This window comes from Triticum urartu, chromosome 1A (assembly GCF_056163025.1).
Source record: "Triticum urartu cultivar PI428250 chromosome 1A, HENAU_Tu73, whole genome shotgun sequence".
In the NCBI taxonomy this organism is placed as follows: domain Eukaryota; kingdom Viridiplantae; phylum Streptophyta; class Magnoliopsida; order Poales; family Poaceae; genus Triticum; species Triticum urartu.
The window spans coordinates 549,056,351-549,081,368 of NC_141873.1; the positions used below are offsets into that span (position 1 = coordinate 549,056,351).

At 48.8% G+C, this 25,018-nt stretch overlaps 2 protein-coding genes and 2 long non-coding RNA genes across 7 annotated transcripts; 3 read left to right on the plus strand and 1 right to left on the minus strand.

The window, feature by feature from the left end:
- The first annotated feature begins 328 nt into the window (after positions 1–328).
- On the plus strand, positions 329–5,580 carry LOC147992555 (uncharacterized). Of its 2 annotated transcripts, XR_015609303.1 has the most exons (3): positions 380–560; positions 1,865–2,008; positions 3,570–5,580. It is a non-coding gene; the product is annotated as an uncharacterized LOC147992555 (long non-coding RNA). The 2 variants fall into 2 exon arrangements; XR_015609302.1 differs by having other exon boundaries at positions 329–560; positions 1,865–5,580.
- A 4,461-nt stretch (positions 5,581–10,041) lies between these two features.
- On the minus strand, positions 10,042–24,690 carry LOC147992556 (uncharacterized). Of its 3 annotated transcripts, XR_015609305.1 has the most exons (6): positions 24,401–24,690; positions 24,173–24,329; positions 23,945–24,101; positions 23,717–23,817; positions 23,044–23,111; positions 10,042–10,202 (listed from the first exon to the last, which is right to left on the minus strand). It is a non-coding gene; the product is annotated as an uncharacterized LOC147992556 (long non-coding RNA). The 3 variants fall into 3 exon arrangements; XR_015609306.1 differs by having other exon boundaries at positions 23,945–24,059; positions 24,173–24,690; XR_015609304.1 differs by having other exon boundaries at positions 24,173–24,690.
- Positions 12,508–16,917, plus strand: LOC125533100 (uncharacterized). Its single transcript, XM_087543079.1, has 2 exons — positions 12,508–14,816; positions 16,298–16,917. Exons 1-2 carry the CDS (start codon positions 14,723–14,725, stop codon positions 16,915–16,917), a joined length of 714 nt encoding a protein of 237 aa, XP_087399205.1. The 5' UTR covers positions 12,508–14,722.
- On the plus strand, positions 18,409–22,030 carry LOC125538578 (uncharacterized). Its single transcript, XM_087543082.1, has 7 exons — positions 18,409–18,542; positions 18,679–18,760; positions 19,073–19,309; positions 19,346–20,115; positions 20,790–21,285; positions 21,393–21,467; positions 21,536–22,030. The coding sequence occupies exons 1-7, from the start codon at positions 18,409–18,411 to the stop codon at positions 21,674–21,676; spliced, it is 1,935 nt and encodes a 644-aa protein (XP_087399208.1). The 3' UTR covers positions 21,677–22,030.
- Positions 24,691–25,018: the final 328 nt, after the last annotated feature.

The window sequence follows — 25,018 nt, forward strand, 5'->3', positions numbered from 1 at the left end:
GGCAGAAGAATTATTTTGTGTCTCCCTCTGTTTTTTTGGAATATTAGAGAATTTATAGGCCATAAATTAGGTCAAACAGTGTCATGTGGGCCCCACAAATGCTAATGGCGCACCATGTGAGATTGCTGCTCCCTCGTGCATCTTTTGGTCCCTCCTCGAAGCTTCTCGGGCCTCTTCGGGTTTGGACCGGTCAATTAACGAGAGCGTAAATAGGCAATAGCCCTGGCCATGTTAATCGGGCCCCATCCACTAGCGCATTGAATGTGAGTGGACGGCAGAATGGGCGCGTGGGTCCTCGACCACCATGACTCCTCGTGTTTCGCATGAGACTTGCGTGTAGCGGGGGTTTAGCACAAGACCATGGCCACGTGGTATAGCACGTGGGGCGCTGTTACCATTTTGCTGGTTATATAAGGGAGGCAATTATCAAAGGGAACTACATCTAGTTCTTTTCCTCTCCCATCTCCTTCTTCCTCGCATTCGCTTTACCATTGCCAAGTAAGGTTCGCGCACATATTTTTTTCCTCCCGCACTTCCAGCCAAGCCGAAGCCGAATCCAGGTATGTTATGATCCAAGTTTGTTATGATATTTTGTCAAGCCCTTATCCTTGATTTTTTGTTGTTCCTCGTAAAGTTTCTCTATAGTTTCCAATTTATTCCAACTCATTTTACTATTTTTGTCAAAATAATTCCTCTATATAACAATCCCCATGCCATACTCCTTTCGGTATCTCGAGATCTATCATTCCCCATTTTTTTCTTATGACCGCGATGATGCACCTTGAAGCATCGCACATGACGAGATCTATACTTCAAGTCATACCTCACTATCCATCTTGGAGAATTTACAGTGGTATTTTGGTAATATTTTTTTGGTTGCCGTGTGCTGAAATAAGGCCTATAGTTAATTCTACTTCATGATCCATTTCAAAGCATCATTGTTGAGATATGAATTTGCTCCCTGCCATGAAACTATCTCAAAGCCTCACTTCTGGTGAGATATGTGCTTTCAACAACCCCTCTACTTGAACATCTATGTATGCATCTTGAAGATATGTGGCTATCATGCATTATTTTTCATCACATAATACATTCTTATGTTTTGTGTCCTCATATAAATACTTCTACAGTTTATTCTATAGTTCTTTACTTTCTTAGATCTACCCTTGATTTTATTGCCACTCTTGGCTAAAGTTCTTTAGAGTTCTCAAAGTTTTCCACTCACTTCATAGTTTTTCCCTCAAAATCATGTTTCTGAAAGAACAATTCACACCGCATAATTCTTTTTGTGCCTCTTGATGTTCTTGTTGGTGCTACCAAAAAAAGTTCCTAATCCACCACGATTCAATATCTTGCTTATTTTGTTATCTAGCAAATCAAACATGTACATGTTTCATTCCATTTTCCAATAGATCTTATTGGGATCCATCACAACCTTTATTCAAAAGCCACTTTCCCATCCACCTAGATCCAATCGTGCTCTTTTGTCAACATTTATATGTTAGCCTTCTTTATATGTTCTAATTATTTCAAACTCTCTGTTCATGATCTATCAGGAATGGTCTCAATATTTCTTTGTTTTATCTACCATGTTTGGCTCGAACTTCTTACATGGTCTAAAAATCATGCCACTAAATGATTTATATTTCTCTTCACAAGATATTCGACACAATTTAATAAGATATGTTGCTATTCTACCATTCATATATTAGAAAGCAGTCTTACACGTCCATATAGAACATTACATATTGTCTTTGTGTTATCAATGATATATTAAAGTTTGTATGATCTCTTGTTCTTTAGATCCTTTTTTTAGAAATGTTCCTCTTTTTAATTGTCGCAAATACTTTTGTCATTTGCCCAGACATACTGAGATAAATCGAAGCATGTTGGTCCCCTATGTGAGAGAGACATTTGAGAAGAAAGATGACACACTTTTGTTTCGGTCATCACACATGTTGAAGAAGAAGATATAATGTGGCTAACATCAAAAGGAATGGAACCTCGTGTATGTTCACTTATCTTATTTATCACCATTTTCCATTGTTTACTTTTTGTGTTACTTCTCCATTGAGATGCACTTTCATACTCCTAGCATAGAATTGAATTACACATCTCTACCAAATAAAAAATGTGGGAAGTGGTGTTTGAGAAGAAAGAACTTTTTTTAAAATCATGATTTTTTTTGAATATGCAAACATTTTAGGATTTCTTAGAAAGATAATTCACAATGTTAAATAATTGAAAATGTTTTGAAATCCAAATTATTCAAAAAGAAAAATGGAAAAAATAAATAAATGCAAAAATGGTTAAAAAAACACCACTTCCTGTACAAAATGTTCATATCTGGTTATCTAAGATAAGAAAAAATGTTCATGTTTAGTTATCAAAAAATGTTCCTGATTTGAACAGATATATTTGAAAAATGTAATAAACTTCATGATTTTAAAAAAATGTTCATGTAGTCAAAAAATTATCGTGAATTGAACAAATGTTTGTGAATTCCAAAAATATTCATGAATGTTTTAAGAAATGTTCACAAAATTTAAAAAATGATAGTGAATTACAAGAAAAGCTCCTCAATTCAAATTATGTTCGATGATTAAAAAAGAATGAAGAATTTTGACAAATGTCCTTAAAAATTGAAAGAATGTTTGTGAATTTCGAAAATTGTTTCCCAATTTCAAAAATTATTAGTTTGCCTATATAAAGCATTTGCATTTGTCAATTTTTGGGCCGGCCCATATTCCGGACGCCCAGTTCTTTTATTTCTTTTTTTCCCTTTTTTCTTCTATGTTTTGTTGTTTTTTCCTTAGTTAAATAATTAGGAACTAAAAAATATCGAAATTGAAAACAATTTTTGGTAAACAAATATTCAACAAATAGTAAAATTTTCATCTATTCTAAAAAATGTTTGTAATTTTTAGGAAATGTTCACGATTTTGAAAAACAAATTTTCAATAAACAGTTGTATAATTTTGAAATTTTTTATTGTTTACGAAAATGTTCATGAATTAAGAAAAAACATCGATTCAAATTTTTTTCCATGATTAGAAACAATTCAGGAATCCAATAAATGTCCATCCATTTAAAAAGAATTCGTCATAACTAAAAAAACAATTGTGAATTCAAAAATTGTTGAAGATTTCAGAAAATGTTCACGATTTGCAAAAACTGGAAAATAAATAATATCAATACTAAAAATAAAAGAAAAAAACGTGAAAAAAAGAAAGAAAATGAAAAGGTAGAAAAACGAAATAGAAAACACAAAACTGGAAAAAAGAAAGAAAATGAAAAGGCAGAAAAACCAAAATAAAAGCATCAAAAACGGGTTTGGGAAGGTTCTAGAAGCTGCACGCTCGGTCGCTTTAAGCGAGACCTGTGCACCAAATAGGATTCCGCCTAATAGCCATGGATGTAGCGTGTGGGATGGAACAGCGTAACGGTTTGCATAGAGCAGAGAGGAGCCATGTTCGCCCGGCCTATGTGGGCAGTTTAGCGGTTCCCTCCTTCTGCAACGCACATACGCCTTTTTCTGTTCCGTGTTGACCTATCGACGTGGTCTCCAGGTCAGGTGTTGTTGGACCCCGTCGATCAGGTCAAGATGCTCCGACGGATTGTCCTATGGCGTGGTAAAATGCAAGGCCTACATGGCATATCATTTTAGCCTACTATGGGGCAGCACGCCAGGTCGATGCCTGTGCATGCGGGAGTCCAAAGCTACGTATGTTTGGATCTCACTACACGAGAGAACTAACTATCGCAGGCACTGAGAGGATCTCGTCAAAGTCTTAAGCTAGAGGGTGGCCAGGTTTGCTCGGATCTCTTGACTGCATGAATAGCGGATGGAAGAACTGTCAAAAAGGTTTTCAAAGGAAATATTAGGGTCATGTTAAGAAGTCCATCATCATTCTTGAAGCAGTTGGATCACAAGATCTTTGGATTTGGCATGCTTTCTTTGGCATGTCGGGTCTCACAATGACATCAAACTGTTGAAACGATCGCCATTTTTTGCTAGGCTGACTGAAGGGAAAGCTCCTCATTGTCACTACACTGTCAATGCGTATGAATACAAGTGGGCTACTATCTGTTTGACAGTATATATCCTCTGTGGACTAAACTTTGCGAAGACCATCTCTGACCCACTTGGACAGGAAAAATCACACTTTGCTCAAAGACAAGAAGCAGCTAGGAAGGATGTCCAGAGGGCATTTGGAGTTTTGCAAGCACGTTTTGCAGTTGTTCGTGGACCTGCTAAATATTGGGATCCGGATACCATGTGGGAGGTGATGACATGTTGTGTGATCGTGCACAACATAATCGTGGAGGATGAGGGTAAGGATGTGGCCGCAGCTCTTGAATTTGGGAACATGGGTGATCCTATTAAACTTCCAAAGCACAATCCGAACACATTTAATGAGTTTGTTCACATACATCAATAAATTCGGCATCGTGCAGCTCATGAGCAACTGATAGAAGATTTGATTGAGCATCTCTGGGAGGTTGAAGGGGACAACTAGTACATATATGCTAGTTAAATTCAAGTTTTAACTATTACAACTTGAATACTTTATTGGATATTGGATTGAATTATCTAAATTAGAACTACTGTTGCATTTGAACATTTGTAGCTGGAACAAGATATGCGCCTATTTTGAGCGTGCTAACTTAGAAAAACAGGTGATGGATGTATCTAGCTAGCTTTGGATGGCCGACTCTTATCAGTATCCGTGGACTGGTCTCATTCGGTCCGCGGATGGATTCGATGTCCGATTTGTAGGTCAATATTGGAGATGCCCTAAGGCCTGGCACAACACGGTGTAAAGTACCATCTAAAGTGAAGCAATCGCCTTCTCGGTCAAAGCTAGCATGCCCACGCACGGTCCCATTGCCGGCCTTGCCATCCCGGGCGGCGCCTGCCCACCCGACGCCGTCGGGGGCGTTGGCAGATGAGCGGCTGTTTCGGTCAAAGCAGCTCCCCATGGTCGCCGTCCGCGTGGCGTCGGCAGCTCTCTTAGCCCTGCCCGAAAAAACGACATGTGGCCCGAAAAACCGCCCCGAGCCGCTATATCTACCGGCCGGACCGCTATATCTTGCACGTCGACACGGAGGCCAGTAGCTCGCTTTACGCCCCCGTTGAACCTTGGCAGTCAGAGCAGGCGTGGTAGCGCGTCCTCCTCTCCCATAGCGGTGGGCAGTCAGCTTGGCCCCACTTCAACAGGCTCCACGAGGAGCTCTACCGGCTGACCCTGTCTTGCCGCAACGCGGAGATGGAGTTCCTCGCCGGGGCGAGCGCCGTCGAGGCCGGAGAACCAGGGGCCGTTGAGAGGCTTGCCGCGGCGAAGGAGGAGCGCGCCTTCGTCAATGCTTGCCGCCGCTCGGCAGAGGTGTTCTTCCTTGGAGTCAAGGACTGAGCCGCTGCCGTCACCCCTCTTGGTAGATCTATGTTTTTATCTGTATTTTCTATGTATGTGTGATGAACTCCGATGTGTTGTGTGATGAGCTATGTAGTGGGAAGAACGTTTTATCCAAGTTTTTAAATTTACAATAAGTAAATGTGAGATCTGTTCTTTCGAGACACATCACTTTCCGCAAAATCGTTTTAGAGAAACAATAAAACGATTTTAGGGGACGGGAGTAAATGACATTGGCAAGAGTTGCTCTAAAGTAGCAGCACTGCAACAAGTAACTGAAACTCACTGACTGGAGCGTACTCGACTACACCCAGGTGCATGGCCGTCCATGTGAGTGACGGCTTTTTTTTCTTTCTTAGGCTGTAAGCTTCATGTGTATAGATGAATGATCTCACGTTGAGTTAGTAGGTGCCCCCCATCCTTAACAAGCTGCGACAAAATGCGTTTGACCACACTTGCGGACGAGTACAAGCTGCATGCCGCGCACTGTGTGCCACAGCCAGTGCGCTCCCATTGTCACATGCCTGGCTTCGCGGTGGCAACGGTGCTTGTCAGGTTGTGCTTTAAGACATTGAGTTTTTTGAACATGCCCGCTTGGTTGCACCACGACACCAACTTCGCAAGTGCAATGCAGCCTCGGTTCCGTTTCCTTCCATAGGGCTCGATTCATCTACACCGGACACGATGAGAAGAAAACAAGGCAACCAACCAGCTTTGGCCTTGCCACGCGAGGAGTTTGGTCTGGTTCACGACCGCTAGAACGAACTCTCCCGCATGCAGATCGCTTCACCTGATGTTGATAGAAACAATGAGTCACTGCATGGTGCCTGCCGCCTACCCTTAATTGTAGCGACAAAATGAGGTCGACCGTACCCGCAGATGGGTACATGTAACTAACATGGTCGCTTCATGAATGTTTTTACATATCTTGTTTTTTCTTATACGGTAACTAGACATGAACATTTTTACATTTTTAGTGAACATTTTTTCAAAATTATGATGCAACCGAAGCGGTCATGTCCAAAAGACTCCCTAGACACAAGCACCGCTGTTGTTGCATGCAAAGTCACTCGACCTGTACTCATCTGCGGATGCTGTCGACCGCATTTTGTCGCTTCAGTTAAGGATAGGCGGCAAGCACCAGGCAGTGACTCATTGTTTCTATTAACATCAGAGGAAGCAATGTGCATGTAGGAGAGTTCGTTCCAGCGGCCGTGAACCGGATCAAACTCCTCGGGAGGGAAGGCCAAAACTGGTTGGTGGCCTTGTTTTCTTCTCATCATGTCCGGTGTAGATGAACGCGCCCTATGAAAGGAAACAGAGCCGAGGCCGCATTGCATTTGTGAGGTTGGTGCCGTTGTTCAACCAAGCGGTCATGTCCAAAAAACTCAATGTCTTAAAGCACAACCTGACAAGCACCATTGGCGTCGCGAAGCCAGACGTGCGACAGTGGGAGCGCACTGGCAGTGGCACACAGTGCGCGTCGTGCAGGTTGTACTCATCCGCAAGTGTGGTCAAACGCATTTTGTCGTAGCTTGTTAAGGACAGGGGGCACCTACTCACTCACGGTGAGATCATTCATCTATAGACATGAAGCTTACAGCCTAAGGAAGAAAGAGGCTGTCACTCACATGGACGGCCATGCACCTTGGTGCAGCTGAAGACGCTCCAGTCAATGAGTTTCAGTTACTTGTTGCAGTGCTGGTAGAGGCCGTCACTCACAAGGACGCTCCAGTCAGTGAGTTTCAGTTATTTGTTGTACTGTGCTGGAAAGTGCTGCTACTTTATTACTACTACTCCACAAAAGACCAACAATAATCCCCGGTCGCCAGCAAGCAAGTAACTGATCCAAGGCGAGCGAGGAGCGGCGGGCGCCGCGCGGACGGCGAGATCGCGCGCTGCTTTCACGGTGAAAGTTTCACCGAAACAGCCGCTCGATCATCTGCCAACGCTCCCCGCGGCGCCGGGAAACGGCAGAAACTAGTAACCGAAGGCGAGGCGAGAGTGGGCCGGCGCCCCGCGGGATGGAAGGCCGGCCGGGGAGCCGCACGCGGGCGCGCTAGCTTTGGCAAGGACGGCGATCGCTTCACTGTAGAAGTGTAGATGTACTATACAGTATACACTGCGCTGTGCTCGGCGTCGGCGCGTTACTGGCGTGCGTACACACGTTACCGGCAGTGTTTTATTGCTTACGAACATTCCGTTGTTCTCTCTTTGGTTCATATTGAAAGAGTAAAAATAGTGGCACTATTCATATGTCTAGTGTAAAAAGAACTGAAGAAAAGGAGATTTTTTTTGTTTTAGTAGCGTAATCACATTGTAATGAAATAATTTAGGTTGTTTGATTTTATTTTATTTTGGTTTTAGTAGCGTAATAACATTGTAATGAAATAATTTAGGTTGTTTGATTTTATTTTATTTTGGTTTTGATTTGTCTGTGTTCACTAGGATTCCAGTGTTCGGGCGTCACTATGCTACCAACTACCAACACTCGACAGCACCTTAAAAGTTGTATTCTTTTGGAAGAGGAAAACAAGTGAATCGATAAGAGAAGTGTTATACAAAGCATGGATGCATCATGCATACGAATCCGCTTTCATAATCTTAAAGAAAAATTACAATTGTACTTTGTGTCACTGTAGACACAGCGCTGCGCGCCAGCTGCATGGCCTTGAACTATCTCTCTCGTGACAAACGGTGCTCGCGTATGTCGGGTGCTCGATCGGCGCACAACTAATATTGCTGATGCGTTCTTCTCTTGTAATGAAGAGAAATTGATAGAGCACCATTATGCGAGATCGGCCAAACCTTGCCATCATGCACAAATTTGGAAGGATGCTACATTGCTAGCTCTGCCAACAAGGTGTTCCAATGTGGAAGTATCCAAGAGAAAAGGTGAATTATCATTCTTGATTAACACATGATTCACTATAACGAAGTAGTATTTGTGAAATCTTCTTTTGAGGTATATCCATATATGTACTAATGTTATGATCTTATATACTAGTGACATTGTTTACATGTAAAGGAAAATGCCTTTCACTTCACTAAGCGTGATGATGTATATTTGGTGTATTTCATATGCACAGACGAAAAGTGTTTTTGGGTACTGGTGTGCATGCAAGCTTGGCTTTCTGAGCTACAACAAAAGGATTGCCCTTTCTGTTATGAATATGTCAAACAAGTATCGTATGCTATTACAAATAAGTATTAGTTTCGTGACTTGGTGGATAATTAAATCCAAAGCACGACAGCTTCTCAATCGACTGAATCCATCCAAATGGTTACCCGTTCTTCGTTTGTAAGCAAAGGCAAAAAAAAAAACAAGTATTACAAGCAAAACTACCTAGCTGTAACCTCCAAGAGATACCAAAAATTGATTCCATGAAAAGAATTGCATGCCTCTTGTTTTGCGAAAAATAGTTTGCCGCTTTTCTAGCAGATTTTGATTATCAAATCGTCAAAAGTGCGTGCGTGATCGCCTTTGGTTGCTTGCGTGCCGGGAGCGTTGGCAGGTGAGCGGTGAACGTAGCAAGGTGCATGCACGTCCATGCGAGTGACGCCCTTGATATCCTCAGGCTGGGTTTAAGCGTCTGCTCGAGTCTATAGATGATGATCAAACGATGAGTCGCTGAAATTGCGACGAAATACGTCTGACCACATCTGCAGACGAGTACACGTTCAGTGACGCGGTGTGCATGCCAGTATGTGCGCGTCCTACTGTACATAGAGGAAAAAAAAGTCCCACTCGAAGCTTCAAGCACACGCACGGTCACAGCTGTTGCATGCATGCGACGTGAGAAATTACAATTTTAACTTCAACAAACTTAATAGAAAACAAGTGCACTGTTATTTGAAGGAAATTAGCATTTGCCACCCCTAGTGGAAATGAGAAAATAGTAAAGCTACAACCTAAGGCACTAATTTGCATTGTGCTTTTCTCATTTTTGTTTTCCTAATAAGTTGGGGATGGTCATAATTGCTTATGACAATTTACATGGGTATGTATATATTCTAATACTATGTGCATGATGTTTTTTGTAATTTTATAAGAAGTACAAATTTTACCAATTTTTTTTAAAAAAGGGTCTTGTGTAATAGGTTCCGAAAACTCTCCTCTAACCCATGTTTACTTCATATTTTTTTTTTCCAATCAAGGAGTATGGGCTCCCGGTTCCATAAAAAATGAGACAAAACTGTCGAGTAATACAAAAAGCGGGCATGGCGCCGCATTATCCGCTATCCACTAAAGCAACACAAATAACATAAATAACTTTACCTGGACATCTATAAGTTTCCCATGTCTACTCTGTAATCTCACAATTCTAGAAAGCTTACAATCCTTATCGCTTGTGTTTGTGCATGCAACTTTGCTTCTTCTCCCTTATGCGGGCAAAGGTAGAGTTTAATTTCATACAAGATAAAACCATTACCATCGAGCATAAGTTGCCATACGATATCCGCGGGTGCGACCGAATGCCGCGTGTATATGAGCGCTTGCGTCTATACTGGGTTCAAAAAGGAAAATGCCTTTCACTTCACTAAGCATGATGATGCATATTCGGGCTATTTCATATGCATGGATGAAAAGTTTTTTTGGGTAAGCATGAAAGCTTGCTTTATCAGCTACAACAAAAGGATCGCCCTTTCTGTTATGAATTTGTCAAACAAGTATCGTATGCTATTACAAGTAAGTATTAGTTTCGTGACGTGGTGGATAATTAAATCCGAAGCACAACAGCCTCTTATAATTGACTGAATCCATCCAAGTGGTTACCCGTTCTTCGTCTGTAAGCAAAGGAGAAAAAAAATAACCAAGTATTACAAGCAAAACTAGGTAGCTCTAAGAGATACCGACAATTGATTCCATGAAAAGAATAGCATGCCTCTTGTTTTGTGAAACAATAGTATGCCGCTTTGCTAGCACATTTCGATCATCAAATGGTCAAAAGTGCGTGCGTGATCTCGCCGCCCAAGCGGCACCCGCCCGTTGCTTGCGGGCCGGGAGCGTTGGCAGATGAGCGGTGCATGCACGTCTATGTGAGTGACGCCCTTGATATCCTCGGGCTGGGTTTAAGCGTCTGCTTGAGTCTATAGATGATGACCAAACGATGAGTCACTGAAGTTGCAGACGAGTACACGTTCAACCACATCTGCAGACGAGTACACGTTCAGTGACGCGATGTGCATGCCAGTATGTGCGCGTCCTACTGTACATGCAGAAAAAAAGTCCCGCTGGAAGCACACGCACGGTTGCAGCTGTTGCATGCATGCGACGTTAGGAGTGCACTGGGTTAGATTAGATAGGCGCCGGTGACTCATCGTGAGGCCATCATCATCCATAGACACGAGTTCCTGACGCTCACATGGCGCCTAGGTGCAGCCGAGAACGCACCAGTCCCCTCGAAAAAAAAGGGAGAACACACCAGTCACAGAGTTTCAATTACCCGTTGCTGTGCTGTAAAGTGCTGCAGCTTCACTGTGGAAAAGAACAACGAGTTGCTCGCGGATCGGCTGAGCGACGTCAGGAAACGGAAGCAACTAGTAACCCAAGGAACGAGAGCGAGGAAGGACCGGCGCCGCGCGGGCGGCGAGATCGGGCGCTGGTCTGACCGAAACGGCCGTGGCGCGCGTCACCGCGGCTGCACCGCCTCCAGCTCTTCCCTTGCGACGACGCTTGCTGATGCTACGTACAGCCCGGGGATGGAAGTACACTGGCACTGTTTCGGATGCTTCCTCACTCGAGGTTGGCAGTGTACTCGAGGTGCGGCCGTGGTGCGTGATCGGGTGGCAGTGTTTCGGATGCTTCCTCTCGAGGTTGCCGCTCATCTCGGAACAATGGTCATAGAGAGAGACACGCACATATCTCTTGGACTCTCACTACACCTCACTCGTCCTACAGATCAAACATTTTTATACTTTGCATGAATAGATTGGAAGGGGCTCCACGGGATAAGAGGGGCACTTTCTTTCAAGAAATCACACATCAAAGAAAGGAGAGTAGCGGAGAGTGAACCCTGACTCGAAGCTTCCCACTCCATCTTCGAACCTCTACCACCCTACGTGTGCACCTGTGAGGCTAGCAAGGGAGACAATGCCGTTGATCCATGGTGTCGGAATCGGGGCTCCAGGGACCCAAGAGATTCGTACTCTGGGATGCGCTAGTTCCTACCGCTCTACTCAGCCCTCACAACTTCACGGCGACGCTGCGGCGAGCTCGAGCTAAGGAAGAAGAACAATGAACACGGCAGTTACCAGGTTCGGGCCATCTCGCGGTGTAAAACCCTACTCCTGCTTGTCTAGGATTGCTTGGCAAGAGAGAGTACAAGTGTTGGGCTCTAGTTGCTAAACGAGTCGACGCCCTCTACGACGGCACCTCACCCTCTTCTTATACTGCCCCTGGTCCTCTTCCCCCGAAAACAAAAGGCGGGAAGGGTTGCCACAACGGCCAGTTTGAAGGGGGATAAGGTCGTAGCTTATCCTGACTAAAGGCGGTCTTTGCATGCAAAAGTCTCCTGTCGTGACGCGCTGGTAATGTGGCCAAGCCAGGCGTCATAGCCGGCATCGGCCGGGCGGGAGCGAAGCAGCTCTCGCATCGTGAGTAGCGCGCCCTGCGCGTTCGGCGGCCTGCGGTGGCCGAGGGAAGAAGAGGCCATGGCGGTGCGAACATCGGGCTGCACGGAGGGGTGCATGGAGGAGTCCTGCTGCTCGTGGGCAGCGGGGTCGGTGGCAGTAGCGGACGAGGCGTTGGCAGAGTAGTCGCGGTCGCCGCGGCCCGCAGGCTCCATCTGGGCGACGCGAGCTGCCCGACGCTTGGCACGCGCACGGCGAGCGTCAGCCATGGTATTGGTCAAGCGGGAGCTGAAACTGGGCGGAAGAACAGCAGCACACCCCTACCTGGCGTGCCAAATGTTGGAATCGGGTCTCCGGGGACCCAAGAGGTTCGAACTCTGGGGTGCACTAGTACCTACCGCCCTATCTGTCCTCACAACTTCATGGCGACGCTACGGCAAGCTCGAGCTAAGACAGAGGAACAATGAACACGGCAGTTACCCAGGTTCGGGCCACCTCGCAGTGTAAAACCGTACTCCTACTTGTCAGGGATTGCTTGGCGAGAGAGAGTACAAGTGTTGGGCTCTAGTCGCTAAACGAGTCGACGCCCTCTATGGCGGCACCTCGCCCTCTTCTTATACTGCCCCTGGTCCTCTTCCCTCGAAAACACAAGGCGGGAATGGTTGCCACAATGGGCAGTTTGAAGGGGGGCAAGATCACAGCTTATCCTGACTAAAGGCGGTCTACGCCTGCAAAAGTCTCCTACCGTGACGCGCTGGTGGGCTCAGGAATGACAACCGCCCTGGCACGCCCGTCGTCTTGTTCATCTTGTACCGATCAGGCAGCCTTTGGAGATTGCTTTGGGAGCTGGTGGCTGGCCTCGCTCCCTTAGCATGAAAGAGGAAAGCCTCCTTATCTGCGCCCGCTGGCGCGACCTTTGGGATCACTTGTCACCTCGCGCGTCACCCACGTGAAGACTCTGGATCGTGTGATCGGGCCTGGCGGCTCTTGACTTGTTTGCCTCCACGAGGGCCTTGGGAGGCGACCTCGGGAGACAGCCTCGCGAGGTTCCTGGCGATGCCTCCGATCCGCCTAGGGCGTTGCTGACGTGTGCCTCGTGTGGCGAGGGCCTCGCGAGGATCTTGCTCACGAACCTTAGTTGTGGGCCACGCACTGGGCCACAGGCAGACGGGCCTGGGTACTCCCAATCCCACGGGCCCAACACATGGCATGCCATGTGATTAAGAAAATCTTCATTCAGTCTAATACACTGGCCCATGGCACAACATATGATTAACTAGAAATTAGAAGGGGATTTCATGTGTCTTCTTTATTTTCTATGTGCAGTCACATTAACCATTAACCCTTGAGCCGTCAACGGGTGGTGGTTAGGTGTGGATCCTCATCTACAATGTCTTACCCTAGTGGTGTGTTTCGGATCCCAAGTAATTGACAATGTCACATTTATCACACAATAATACATATCAAGCTAAGACTAATATATACCAAGTTACAATTGCATGTCATGATTAAAAATAAGTAATTTTATATGTATTATACCCATATCCATTCAAACTTATATAGAAGTGAAACTATGAAAGGCACTCCCATTTTCATATGTGAAAATGATAGTAGCATAAAAGTCTTACCCGTTATGAACCTTAAAATATGTTCAATGTTTGGTTTTTTGGTTGGAAAGAAATGTGTGTTTGTTTCTTTTTTAGAGGAATATGTGTTTCTTATTTAGAGGAATATGTGTTTTTCTCTTCGCGGCGAGTCATGGTGTAGTGAATAGATCAGTAACCGTGGGTTCTTGAACCAACGACTGAGATGGGGAATGTGAGATGCGAGTGATTATCCTCCCATTGTCATGTCATGCCTTGATGAGTCACGTGAACGTAGGGGTGGTCGCGCCTACGACCGCACTGGGATAATGGTGCGTGCCTATTATGCCAAAAAAATCCCATTGAATTCGATGGTATTCCCTTAGTCACGGTTGCGCCACACCCTCAATGCCGCCTCGTGCTGCGGCCTTCTCCTCCATTCCTCAACTCAGCCAAGGCGATGGGGACCAAGATCTGGGGCAGCGCGCCACTACGACGGACTACATGAAGCCTCTTCGGTGGGCCCCGCTATGCACCATCGTCAATGGGGTTCGCCGGGCTGGTGAGGATGTGAATCTCCCTCTTCCAGCTCTCATTCACTGGTGTGGCCACCATTGGCAAGATCTTCACTACCTTGGGTGCGCTCTTTCCTGGCCGCCCTTAGATCTCTCTACTTCTCCCTGTTTCTTGTTCCATCGACCGGCAACCTCCTCGTTGGTGCGTCCGATCATGGAAACGCCCAACAAGCATAGCCTCCATGGCACTGCACACGCACATCTCATAAAGCACACCATCACCTAATTACCTTATTGGGCTAAATTTACTACCCACGGGTATGTGTATGGGTCAAATGTAGTCGTCGCAGGGTGTCGTGGGGATGGGTACAATCCAGCGCCGCCCGTACCTGATTCCCATGGGCCCATCAATTAGGCCCGATATGTGCACCCTATCATTTCTCCCATATATAAATACCACACCCAGCCTTCTCACATCAGAACCCTAAATCAAACCGCACAATAGTCCTCTTTCCTCCCCTAGCCGCCGCCAACCCTCTCTTCTCCCAACCCTTCCCTCTTCCTAGATCAAACCTCACGCCACCGTGACGAGCCGACGGGAAGCCTCTTTGGAGGAGCCTTCTATGCATCAACGTCGATGGGGTTCGCCGACCAAGTGAGGGCGTGGATCCCCCTTCTCATGCTCTCAATCGTCGGCACGACCACCATCAACCAGATCTTCACTACCTTAGGTATGCGCTCTCTCTCTCTCTCTCTCTCTCTCTCTATCCTTTTCTCTCCTGGCCGCCCTTGGATCCCTCTCCTACTCCTTCGTTTCTCGTTACACTGATAGGTGACCTCCTTGCCGGTGCTTTCGATTATGGACATGACCATCAAGCATAGCCTCCATGGCACCTCACACGCATGTCCTAGGAGGCACGCCATCAGCTAATTACCTTATTTTTGCTCAATTTGCAACCCACGGGTATGCGTATGGCCAAATGTTGTCCCCACCAGGTATCGTGGGGGTCGGTACGTTCCACCACTCATGTACCTGATATCCACGAGTGCCGTCAGTTAGGCCCGACATTTGGGCCCTAGCTTTTCTCCCATATAAAAACACTACATCCGTCCATCCCACGATGGAACCCTAAATCAATCCACATTCGACTCATCTGTCCTCTCCTAGCCGCTACCAACCCTTCTCTCTTCTCCCAGCCTCTCCCTCTTCCCCAAATCGATCCTCCTACCACCATTCGCCACCCGTCCAGGAAGATGGTGCTACATAGCCTCGACCCTTGTAGATCTATTCTCCGCCCGTCCCTATCACGCTCACCCATCATTGGCGCATCTCGCCTCGTCACTCTGGCTGCCGAATCAATTGTGGGGACTGCGATGGTGTGCCGCTTAGAGGCCATGCCCTACTGGTCAGCTACTCGCGTGTCGCGACGGCCTCCTCCGTGTCCACCCCTTTGCACAACGACGATCGACTCTGGCGAGATCCGACATCACTTTTGCCTCTCAAATCCCAAGGTAATCATAGGCCATGCCATGGCCAAAATCTCCCTCTCGCCGCCACGATTTCGCTCCCAACGTTCTTCCTGTGCCGTGTTCTGGGTTGTTCGTTCCTTCCTGCCGAAAGATCAATTCTGGGTTCTTTTTGTTTTGTTTGTGGTGGTCCTTACTTTCAATGTGCGTCTGTTTTTTGTTTTGCCTGGAGCAGAGTTTATCTAATCTTCAGGTCGTCGGTGCTCCGTCTGGTTCCTGATCTGGTTTTGTTGCTTGCTTTACTATCTCATCTCACTGTTGGATGCATTTTACCAATCTTTCCGGGTTTGGTTGCCGGCCGAAAATTCTTTCCTTTTTTCCCACTCGACGGCTGTTGTGACTGATTCCAGAATTTCCTGTCGATTTTGTTCAGTTTTAGTAAGATTTCTGTTTGGTCTGTCTTTGCAGCGGCGACATGATCATGGCGGAAGATTTATGCTTTCGCTCAATTGTTTCTCTACGGATTTCTGTCAAACAGATCTTTGAATGCTCGGGGTTCGCAATCCAATTTTGTTGTTCGTAGAGGTGGATGCTTTTTGGAACTGATTTTGGTTTAGATAGAATTCTCGTGATGAGGGGAAGAATTTCTTTGATGTTTGTTTCAATATGTATCCCAAGTGTTCGAAGTGGTTCTCGTGCTCGCTAACACCGTCTTTGGATTGTCTGATTTTCATTTTCCGTGCAGGTACCAAAGGATCAACCCGGAATTTGTCCGAGTCCCCAATGGAGGCGGCAGCGGCATCTTCGCCCACCAGGAAGCCAGCAGAACCCGCACCGTCACCCACACCAAGCATGGACGAGCGCGACGGCGCCCCAACCGCGGATGCCGACAGGTCGAGCCTCATGCCCTACCTCGCCCGTGCCTCGCTCAAGCAGCGCGAGCCACGAGGGCGTCTGTCATCCTCATCCGCTGCCATCATGAGGGACAACCAGTTGTACAACGCCGCCGCGCACTCCTCCCAGGGTATCAACCTCGACGACGTGCTCTACAATTTGGCCACCCAAGCCTCCGGGCCATCCAACAGCCTCGGCGACGCGGTCTACACCTTCGCCGCCCAAGCCTCCCAGGCATACAACAGCCTCGGCAGCGGGCTCTACAACCTCGCCGCCCAGGCCACCCAGGAAGGCGACCTCGGCGGGGGCTCTACAACCTCGTCGCCCAGGCCACCCAGGGAGCCGACCTCGGCGGGGGGCTCTACAACCTCGCCGCCCAGGCCACCCAGGGAGGCGACCTCGGCGGCAATATCGTTGTCGTCACCGCAGCCGCCGCCGTCGAGGTCGCCTCCCTGGGCGGCAAGGTTGTAGAGCCCGCTGCCGAGGTCGGCCCCCTAGGTGGCCCGGGCGGCGAGGTTGTAGAGCTCACCACCGAGGTCGCCTCCCTGGGTGGCCTGGGCGGCGAGGTTGTAGAGCCAACTGCCGAGGCTGTTATATGCCTGGGAGGCTTGCGCGGTGAAGGTGTCGACCGCGCCACCGAGGCTGTTGGATGGCTCAGAGGCTTGGGTGGCCAAGTTGTATAGCCCGCCACCGAGGTTGAGTCATTGGGAGGAGTGCGCGGCGGCGTTCTACAGCTGGTGGTCCATCATGATGGCAGCAGACAAGGACGACGGATGCTCTCATGGTTGGTTCTGCTCAAGCGAGGCATGGGCGAGGTAGGACGTGAGGCTCGACCTGTCAGCATCCACGGCTGGGGCGCTATTGTGCTCGTCCATGCTTGGTGTGTGTGACGGCGCGGGTTCTGCTAGCGTGTCGCCGGGCCATCCTAAGGATCAAGAAACGCCCGACGACACAAGGCCAGGCCCAGCCGCGCGCGGAGGCGGAGAAGCTGATCCGCCGTAGAGCGCCCGCGGCCCGGTCATCCTCGACACCTCGCCATAGACTCCTCGCGCTGCCACCCTCTCGCCACTGCCACCCCGCGCCGCCACCCTCTCTCAGCATAGGTACACACGCCACGCCCCATTCTCTGTCGAGCCAGGTAAGGTAGCCACCATGGGACCTGCCCGTCGTCCACGGCCGGCAGCGTCCTCACTCTGTCCATGTTGAGTTGCGTTGCGTCGTCATGGTTGGGCCAGTCCGACCTGCTGCCCGTGTGCTCGGGCCAGGGCCGGGCCCGGTCTCGTTTGCGTGGCGTTGTGGGCCCCCTCCATTTTTAGAAATAGTGACGCGTTTCTTTACTCAATTACACCTTTTGTATTCTTGCCCTATATACGCCAGCAGTACAAGTCAGTACGTAACGCCACACGCATTAATCGGCACCTCATTATCTCCGAGATAGGTACTGATAATCTGGGCGATCTCCAGCATCGTCTGTGTTGTGTTGTGATCACTCTACACGCAAACATCAGTGTCTATCCTGGCACTATTGCCATTAATAGTTTCAATCCATTGTTTGTATATACGCGGTGCATGCCAGAGGAACTGGTGATATCACCGCTAAATTGGCATTAGTAGTAGAGATTTGATGCATGCATTAGTGGCATTAGTGTGCTTGCTTGTGCATATCCATCCATCTAATGCCATTAATAGTTTCCTTATATTGTTTTATATATACGCAGTGCAAGCGAGAGGAACTGCTGATATCACCGCTGAATTCGTATTAGTAGTAGAGATTTAACGCATTAGTGGCATTAATTAGTATGCTTGCTTGTGCATATCCAACCATCCATCTATCCATCTGTAGAGTAGAGGTCTACTTATATATATATGCGGTGTACTTGTACTGGCTGCGCAGGCTAGATCCTATAGACATTGTTCAGTTTCGGTCGTGTCTGTCGTCCTTGCTTACTGATGATGCCGAACATGACGGTCACCAGATCATCCGCGGAGGACCCTCATGCCGCTGCCGGTGAGCAGCAGCAGCCACAGCGGCAAGCGGCGGACAAGGCGCCTCGCACCACCGAGGAGGAGCCAGCGGATCTTACCAATACTTCCCGGTTTGATTGCCTGTCTCGTCTCACTGCTGGATTTTAACAATCTTTCTCGTCTCACTGCCTCAATTTTTTTCTTTCCCCACTAGACGGCTGTTGTGACTGGTTGCAGAGATTTCCCGTCGATTTTGTTCTGTATTAGGACTTCTGTTTGGTCTGTCATGGCGGAAGATTCATGCTTTCGGCCGATTGTTTCCATGCCGTCGCTGCAGGCAGTTTCGTGTGTACTTTTCTGTGCGGATTTCCGTCGAGCAGATCTTCAAGTGCTCGGGTTTCGCACTTCAGTTTTGCAGTTCGTAGACGTGGTTGCGTTTTAGAACTAATTTTAGTTTTAGTTTACATTTCTCGCGATGAGGGGAAGAAGTTTTTGCTGTTAGTTTCATGTTGGCCGTATGCATCGATTGATGTAGAGGCCGGGGGTTTTAACCTCCCTTTTTAAAAAAATGTTGTTACCCAAGTGTTTGACTTGGTTCTCGTGTGATCCAAATCAGTGGCTAACATCGTATCTGGATTGTGTGATCTCGTTTTCTATGCAGGTACAGAGGATCAACCCGGAATCCGTTCCAGTCTCCAATGACAGCGGCGGCGGCAATGGCAGCGCCGCCACCAGAAAGCTAGCAGAATCTGTACCGTCACCTACACCAAGCATGGACGAGCGCGACGGCGCCCCGACTGTCGACGCTGACAGCTCGAGCCTCGCGTCCTACCTCGCCCGCGCCTCGCTCGAGCAGCACCGGCCAGGAGGGCGTCCGGCGTCCTCATCCGCTGCCATCGTGAGCGACCACCAACTGTACAACGCCACCGCGTAGTCATCCCATGGAGTCAACATCAGCGGCTGCCTCTACAACTTGGCCGCCCAAGCCTCCCAAGGATCCAACCTCAACGGCGGGCTCTACAACTTGGCCGCCCAAGCCTCCGAGGCAGCCAACAGCCTCGGCGGCGGGCTCTACAACCTCACCGCCAAGGCCACCCAGGGAGCCGACCTTTGTGGCGAGCTCTACAACCTTGCCGCCCAGTCTACCCAGGCATCCAACAGGCTCGGCAGTGGGCTCAACAACCTCGCCGCCCATGCCACCCAAGCATCCAACAGCCTTGGCGGCGGGCTCTACAACCTCACCGCTCAGGCCATTGAGGGAACCGACCTTGGCGGCGGCAGCAGCAGCAGTGACATCGCCATTGCCGCGCTGGAAGACCCTGCGCCGCTCAAGTGGGGCTGCAAGAAGTGCTCGCGCCCCTGCCGCGAGGTGCCCGCGCCGGCGCCCGCTGTCACTCCTGCACCCGCATCGGTGCCTGCTCCTGCGCCAGCAACGGTGCCCACTCCAGCGCCTGAGCCAGAGCTGACCCCCGCTCAGGCGCATCGCCGGGGAATCTTAAGGATCAAAAACCGCCCGACGGCGCAAGGCCAGGCCCAGCCACGAGCGGAAGCGGAGAAGTTGATGCCACCGCCGAGCGCCCGCGGCCCCGCCATCCTTGACACCTCGCCTCAGACTCCTCGCACCACCACCCTCTCGCCGCTGCCACCTCGCGCCGCCACCCTCTCGCCACTACCACCTCGCGCCGCCACCCTCTCGCAGCACAGGTACGCATGCCATGCCCCATACTGTGTCGACGCAGGTAAGGTAGCCACCATGGGACCTGCCTGTCGTCCACAGCGGCAGCATCCCCACTCCGTTCGTGTTGTGTCGTCTCGGTCGAGCCGGTCCGGTCGGGTCTGAGCCTTTGCCCGTGGGCTCGGATCAGGGCCGGGCTGGGTCTCGCTTGCGTGGCGTTGTGGGCCCCACTCCATTTTTTAGAAATAGTGGCGCGTTTCTTTACTCAATTACACCATCTGTATTTTTGCCCTTTATACGCCAGCAGTACATCAAAGTAAGTAACGCCACATGCATTAATCGGCACCTCATTATGTCCGGGATAGATACTGATAATCTGGGTGATCACTCTACACGCAAAACAGCAGTGTCTATCCTGGCACTATTGCCATTAATAGTTTCAATCCATTGTTTGTATATACGCGGTGCATGCCAGAGGAACTGGTGATATCACCGCTAAATCGGCATTAGTAGTAGAGATTTGATGCTTGCATTAGTGGCATTAGTGTGCTTGCTTGTGCATATCCAACCATCTATCCATCCATCTGTAGAGTAGAGGTCTCCTTTTATACGCGGTGTACTTGTAGATCGCATAGGCATTGCTTAGTTTCGGTCGTGTCCGTCGTCCTTGCTTACCGATGATGCCGGAAATGATGGTGACCAGATCATCCGCGGAGGACCCTCATGCCGCTGACGGCGAGCAGCAGCAAGCGGCGGACAAGGCGCCTGGCACCACCGAGGAGGAGCCGGCGCCCAAGGTGCATGAGCCTAAGCCGCCGCTGCCGCAGCCGAGGCGCCAGCCGTACCGTCAGGCGGCGGACAAGGCGGCTCACGCCAGCAACGGCGAGCAGGAGCCGGCGCCCAAGGCGGAGCCTAGGACGCCGCAGCCGCAGAGGCAGAGGCAGCAGCCGCCGCGCCAGGCGTCGATGAAGGAGAAAGGCAAGGCGCCGATGGTGCAGGAGCCTCCCGCGGTGGCGCCGCACGTCGCGCAGAGGGCGGCGGCCGCCGCGGGGGAGGCCGTGGCCCGGCCGCCGGTGCCGCGAGTCGCGACCCAGCTCACCCGCAAGGAGAAGGAGGAGGACTGGTTCGCGATGACCGGCAGAAGGCTGCCCTACCGCCCCCTGCAGCGCCACCCCAAGGCCGTCGAGGACAAGCTCCAGGTACGCCACGCACCGCCATTCTTTTTTTGTCTCTCTTCCATGCATGCATTCGTCTCGGTGTTACTACGAGTGGTAAGGCTGACACGATCGACGATGTGTTGGCGCAGAAACTGTTCCCGGGGCAGACGCTGCCTGAGGTGACCAGGGCCAGGTACATGGTGCGCGAGAAGAAGCAAAAGAAGGTACCGCTCCATGTTCCTGTTTCTCTCTTTCAGCAGCCAAGCTTGATAATCTTTGTGCTGTTTTGCAGCGCCCCGGCCTGCAAGCAATGGCGGAGGAGGACGTCCTGAGGTCCGAGAGGCACGACTCCGACGATGATGCGGCGGGAGAAAAAAACCATTTTGGCGTCGCCGATGCGGAGGAGCGTGGTAGCCGGAGGAAGAGGGGTTGAAGGCAACAGTAGATTCATGGGCATTCTATGAGCGTCAGTTGAAACAAAAAAACCAAAAAAGAAATCTAGCCGGCATTCCGCTCTTTTCCTTTTCTGAAGACTTTCGTTCGTTCGTGTTGTCGATGACAGACGGTTCGTTGATTTACAAATGGTCGGTCGAAGCCCGCCGCCGCTGTTTCCGCGCCTCCATGGTGGGGGCCGGGGTGGCGGCGGGCTATGCATATTTACCAGACTTGGTTCCAGACTTGCATAGCCTGGGGAAGAGCTTGGAAGAGGAAACAAACCTTTTCGCTCCGTTTCGTCGTTCTTGTTCCATTTGCATCGTTTTTCTTCTTCGTGGTTGTTTTTTGCACTGCTGGTTTTGTGCTTTGTGGGCGCTGTCTCCTGCCGATAGCCGCCATGGATTTCTGTTTTGCAGGGACTGTTTGCTTCAGTTGGGGCAAACGGGATTCTCACGTGGATGGATGAGATATGGTGATGGGATATGGGCGCTGCTGGAGGCAAAATTGTTGCTAACTTGGTGATGAGCTTTGCCACACCTGCAGCTACATGACTGAAATCAGGGTACGCTCTTTGCCACACCGTGGCTCTAAGATTTACTGCTACTGCTTAGTAGAGCGGCATCCATTTCGATTAGCTTGAGCTGGAGCGAGCCTCTCATTCCTTTTCCGTGCATCCGATAGCAGTGCAAGTCGGAGAGACGGGCCCTTCTCTAAAATATGCTCCAATTCTCATGGCGTTCTATTAGGGTATGTTTGGCACTTTGGTTAGAGAACAAGTAGAGTGCAATGGATTTAGTGTGTTGGTATTTAACGCCTGAAATTGATTTGGGCGCCACTCGATTCCTACGATCGAAGAAGAGGAAGGTGAGGCACCTAGCTAGGCGGCGACGACCCCAATGAGGCAATGCCAAGTACAGTGCCGGAGACAAGGGACGGCGTGACTGACCGCTAGTGTCGCCGTGGAAGCGAGGCGGAATGTTGAAAGGTGTTCGTGGGAGGTAGTGACTATAGCCAGCAGCAGCGAGGAGTACATGTGTACAGATTGAATCTGGTTGCCTTCCTTCCCCAAAACAAGAGATATATCCATACCCAAAATTTCAGTAATCCAAAGAATTGGTTTATCTGCTTGCTATATATGTCGATATTGGTGACAAATTTTGGCAATAAGTTGTGTACTTGTTAGTTCCTACTAATGCTCATTGTGCATTTTTTAACCATTTTTGGGCGTCCATTCTTTAAATTGCTTTGAATGGTAGTTGGCACTTAGACAAGAAACATTGTAATAATGGTAGTTGGTACATACAGAAGATGCTGAAATTACCGGTCATTGTTGAGATTAAACATGCATGGGAGAGACTAGCATACCTTTGTTCGCTGCGTGGTGGCTCATTCAAATCAATTGCTTTATCCCCTCGTCTAGTTATTTTTTACTCCTATAAACAAAACAAAAAAAAAGTAAAATACGAGTAACATATTTTTGCAAAGTGTGAGATGCACATACTCCCAAAGTAAATCAGGTCTATTACACGGAACCGGTGTTGTATTATTAAGTTGAACAAGAACAATAGCGTGAAACAAAAATTATAGGTAGGCAAGACATGTACATAAAAATATGAACATTCTTACAAAAATTCACAAGAGAAAATGGAGGGACCATCAAACAAACCCAACATATGCAACAAAATGATATTCTGACCTCAAAGTTACCCACAAAAGAGATCCCAATGCGAGAACAGATACTAGGTGGTAGTGAGCATTATCTATTGCACAAAAGGTAATCGGACATTATCCTTATACATTATGAATCAACCCCCCAAATGATATGGTTGTGGCCAACGAGAGGTCGCTGAGGATGCAACCGGGATCCTCCCTGCTGGTAGATCTGGTCGTCATTGTCCACTAGGCCAAGATCCGGAGTGGCCATCCCGCGCACGGCCACAAAAGAGATCCCAATGCGAGAACAAATACTAGGCAGTAGTGAGCATTATCTATTGCACAAAAGGTAATCGGACATTATCCTTATTCATCATGAACCAACCTCCCAAATGATATGGTTGTGGACGACAAGGGGTCGCCGAGGAGGCAACCGAGATCCTCCCTGCCGGTAGATCTGGTCGTCGTTGTCCACTAGGCCAAGGTCTGAAGTGGCCATCCCGCACACGGCGACAAAAGAGATCCCAATGCGAGAACAAATAATAGGTGGTAGTGAGCATTATCTATTGCACAAAAGGTAATCGGACATTATCCTTATTCATTATGAACCAACCTCCCAAATGATATGGTTGTGGCCGATGAGAGGTCGCTGAGGAGGCAACCGAGATCCTCCCTGCCAGTATATCTGGTCGTCGTTGTCCACTAGGCCAAGATCCGAAGTGGCCATCCTACGCACGGCCACAAAAGAGATCCCAATGCGAGAACAAATACTAGGTGGTAGTGAGCATTATCTATTGCACAAAAGGTAATCGAAAATTATCATTATTCATTATGAACCAACCTCCCAAATGATATGGTTGTGGCCGACGAGAGGTCGCCGAGGAGGCAACCGAGATCCTCCCTGCCGGTAGATCTGGTCATCGTTGTTCACTAGGCGAAGATCCGAAGTGGCCATCATGTGCATGGCCACAAAAGAGATCCCAATGCGAGAACAAATACTAGGTTGTAGTGAGCATTATCTATTGCACAAAAGGTAATCAGACATTATCCTTATTCATTATGAACCAACCTCCCAAATTATATGGTTGTGGCTGACGAGAGGTCGCCGAGGAGGTAACCGAGATCCTCCCTGCCGATAGATCTGGTCATCGTTGTCCACTAGGCCAAGATCCGAAGTGGCCATCAAGTGCACGGCCGTTGGGGTCGTCCTGTGTGCGGCCACCATGGATGCCGAGCACGTGGACATCGTGGCCATCCCGCCTAGCGGAGGCGTCGCCAGATCTGTAGGGAGGCTGCGGTGGAGTGGGTGTGGGGGAGGGAGAGGTAGAGGTGGGGGATCGCCGTCGGCTATGGAGATTGGGAGAGGGGTGGATTTAAGGTTGAGAATTAGGTTTAGGGGTCAAATTTATAGGGTAGGGGACGCGATGGGCCATTCTGGGCCGACACACTATTAGCCTCGCGGACCAGTGATAGGCAGGCCAAGAGAGCATGTCATTGGTAAAATGGGTTTAGGTTAATTATCTTTGCTCAAATAAAAATTATGTTGTGGTATGGGTATGGGAATAAGGCTTCATGTCTGGGACTAGACTAAATCTCAAATTTAGGCATCTTTCGAAAACCGTTTGCAATTTTGTAGGCATTAAATGCATTTCTATCTATTTAGTGGATATATTAGAAATTTGAACTA

What these genes read in the sequence shown, in the direction of transcription:
- LOC125533100 (XM_087543079.1), top strand. Translation starts at nt 14,723, where the DNA reads ATGGGGTTCGCCGACCAAGTGAGGGCGTGGATCCCCCTTCTCATGCTC. An exon ending in CCAGATCTTCACTACCTTAG is followed by an intron (nt 14,817 to 16,297) that starts GTATGCGCTCTC and finishes TTTTCCGTGCAG; the next exon opens with GTACCAAAGGATCAACCCGG.
- LOC125538578 (XM_087543082.1), top strand. Translation starts at nt 18,409, where the DNA reads ATGACGGTCACCAGATCATCCGCGGAGGACCCTCATGCCGCTGCCGGT. An exon ending in GATCTTACCAATACTTCCCG is followed by an intron (nt 18,543 to 18,678) that starts GTTTGATTGCCT and finishes GTTCTGTATTAG; the next exon opens with GACTTCTGTTTGGTCTGTCA. An exon ending in CGTCCTCATCCGCTGCCATC is followed by an intron (nt 19,310 to 19,345) that starts GTGAGCGACCAC and finishes GCCACCGCGTAG; the next exon opens with TCATCCCATGGAGTCAACAT.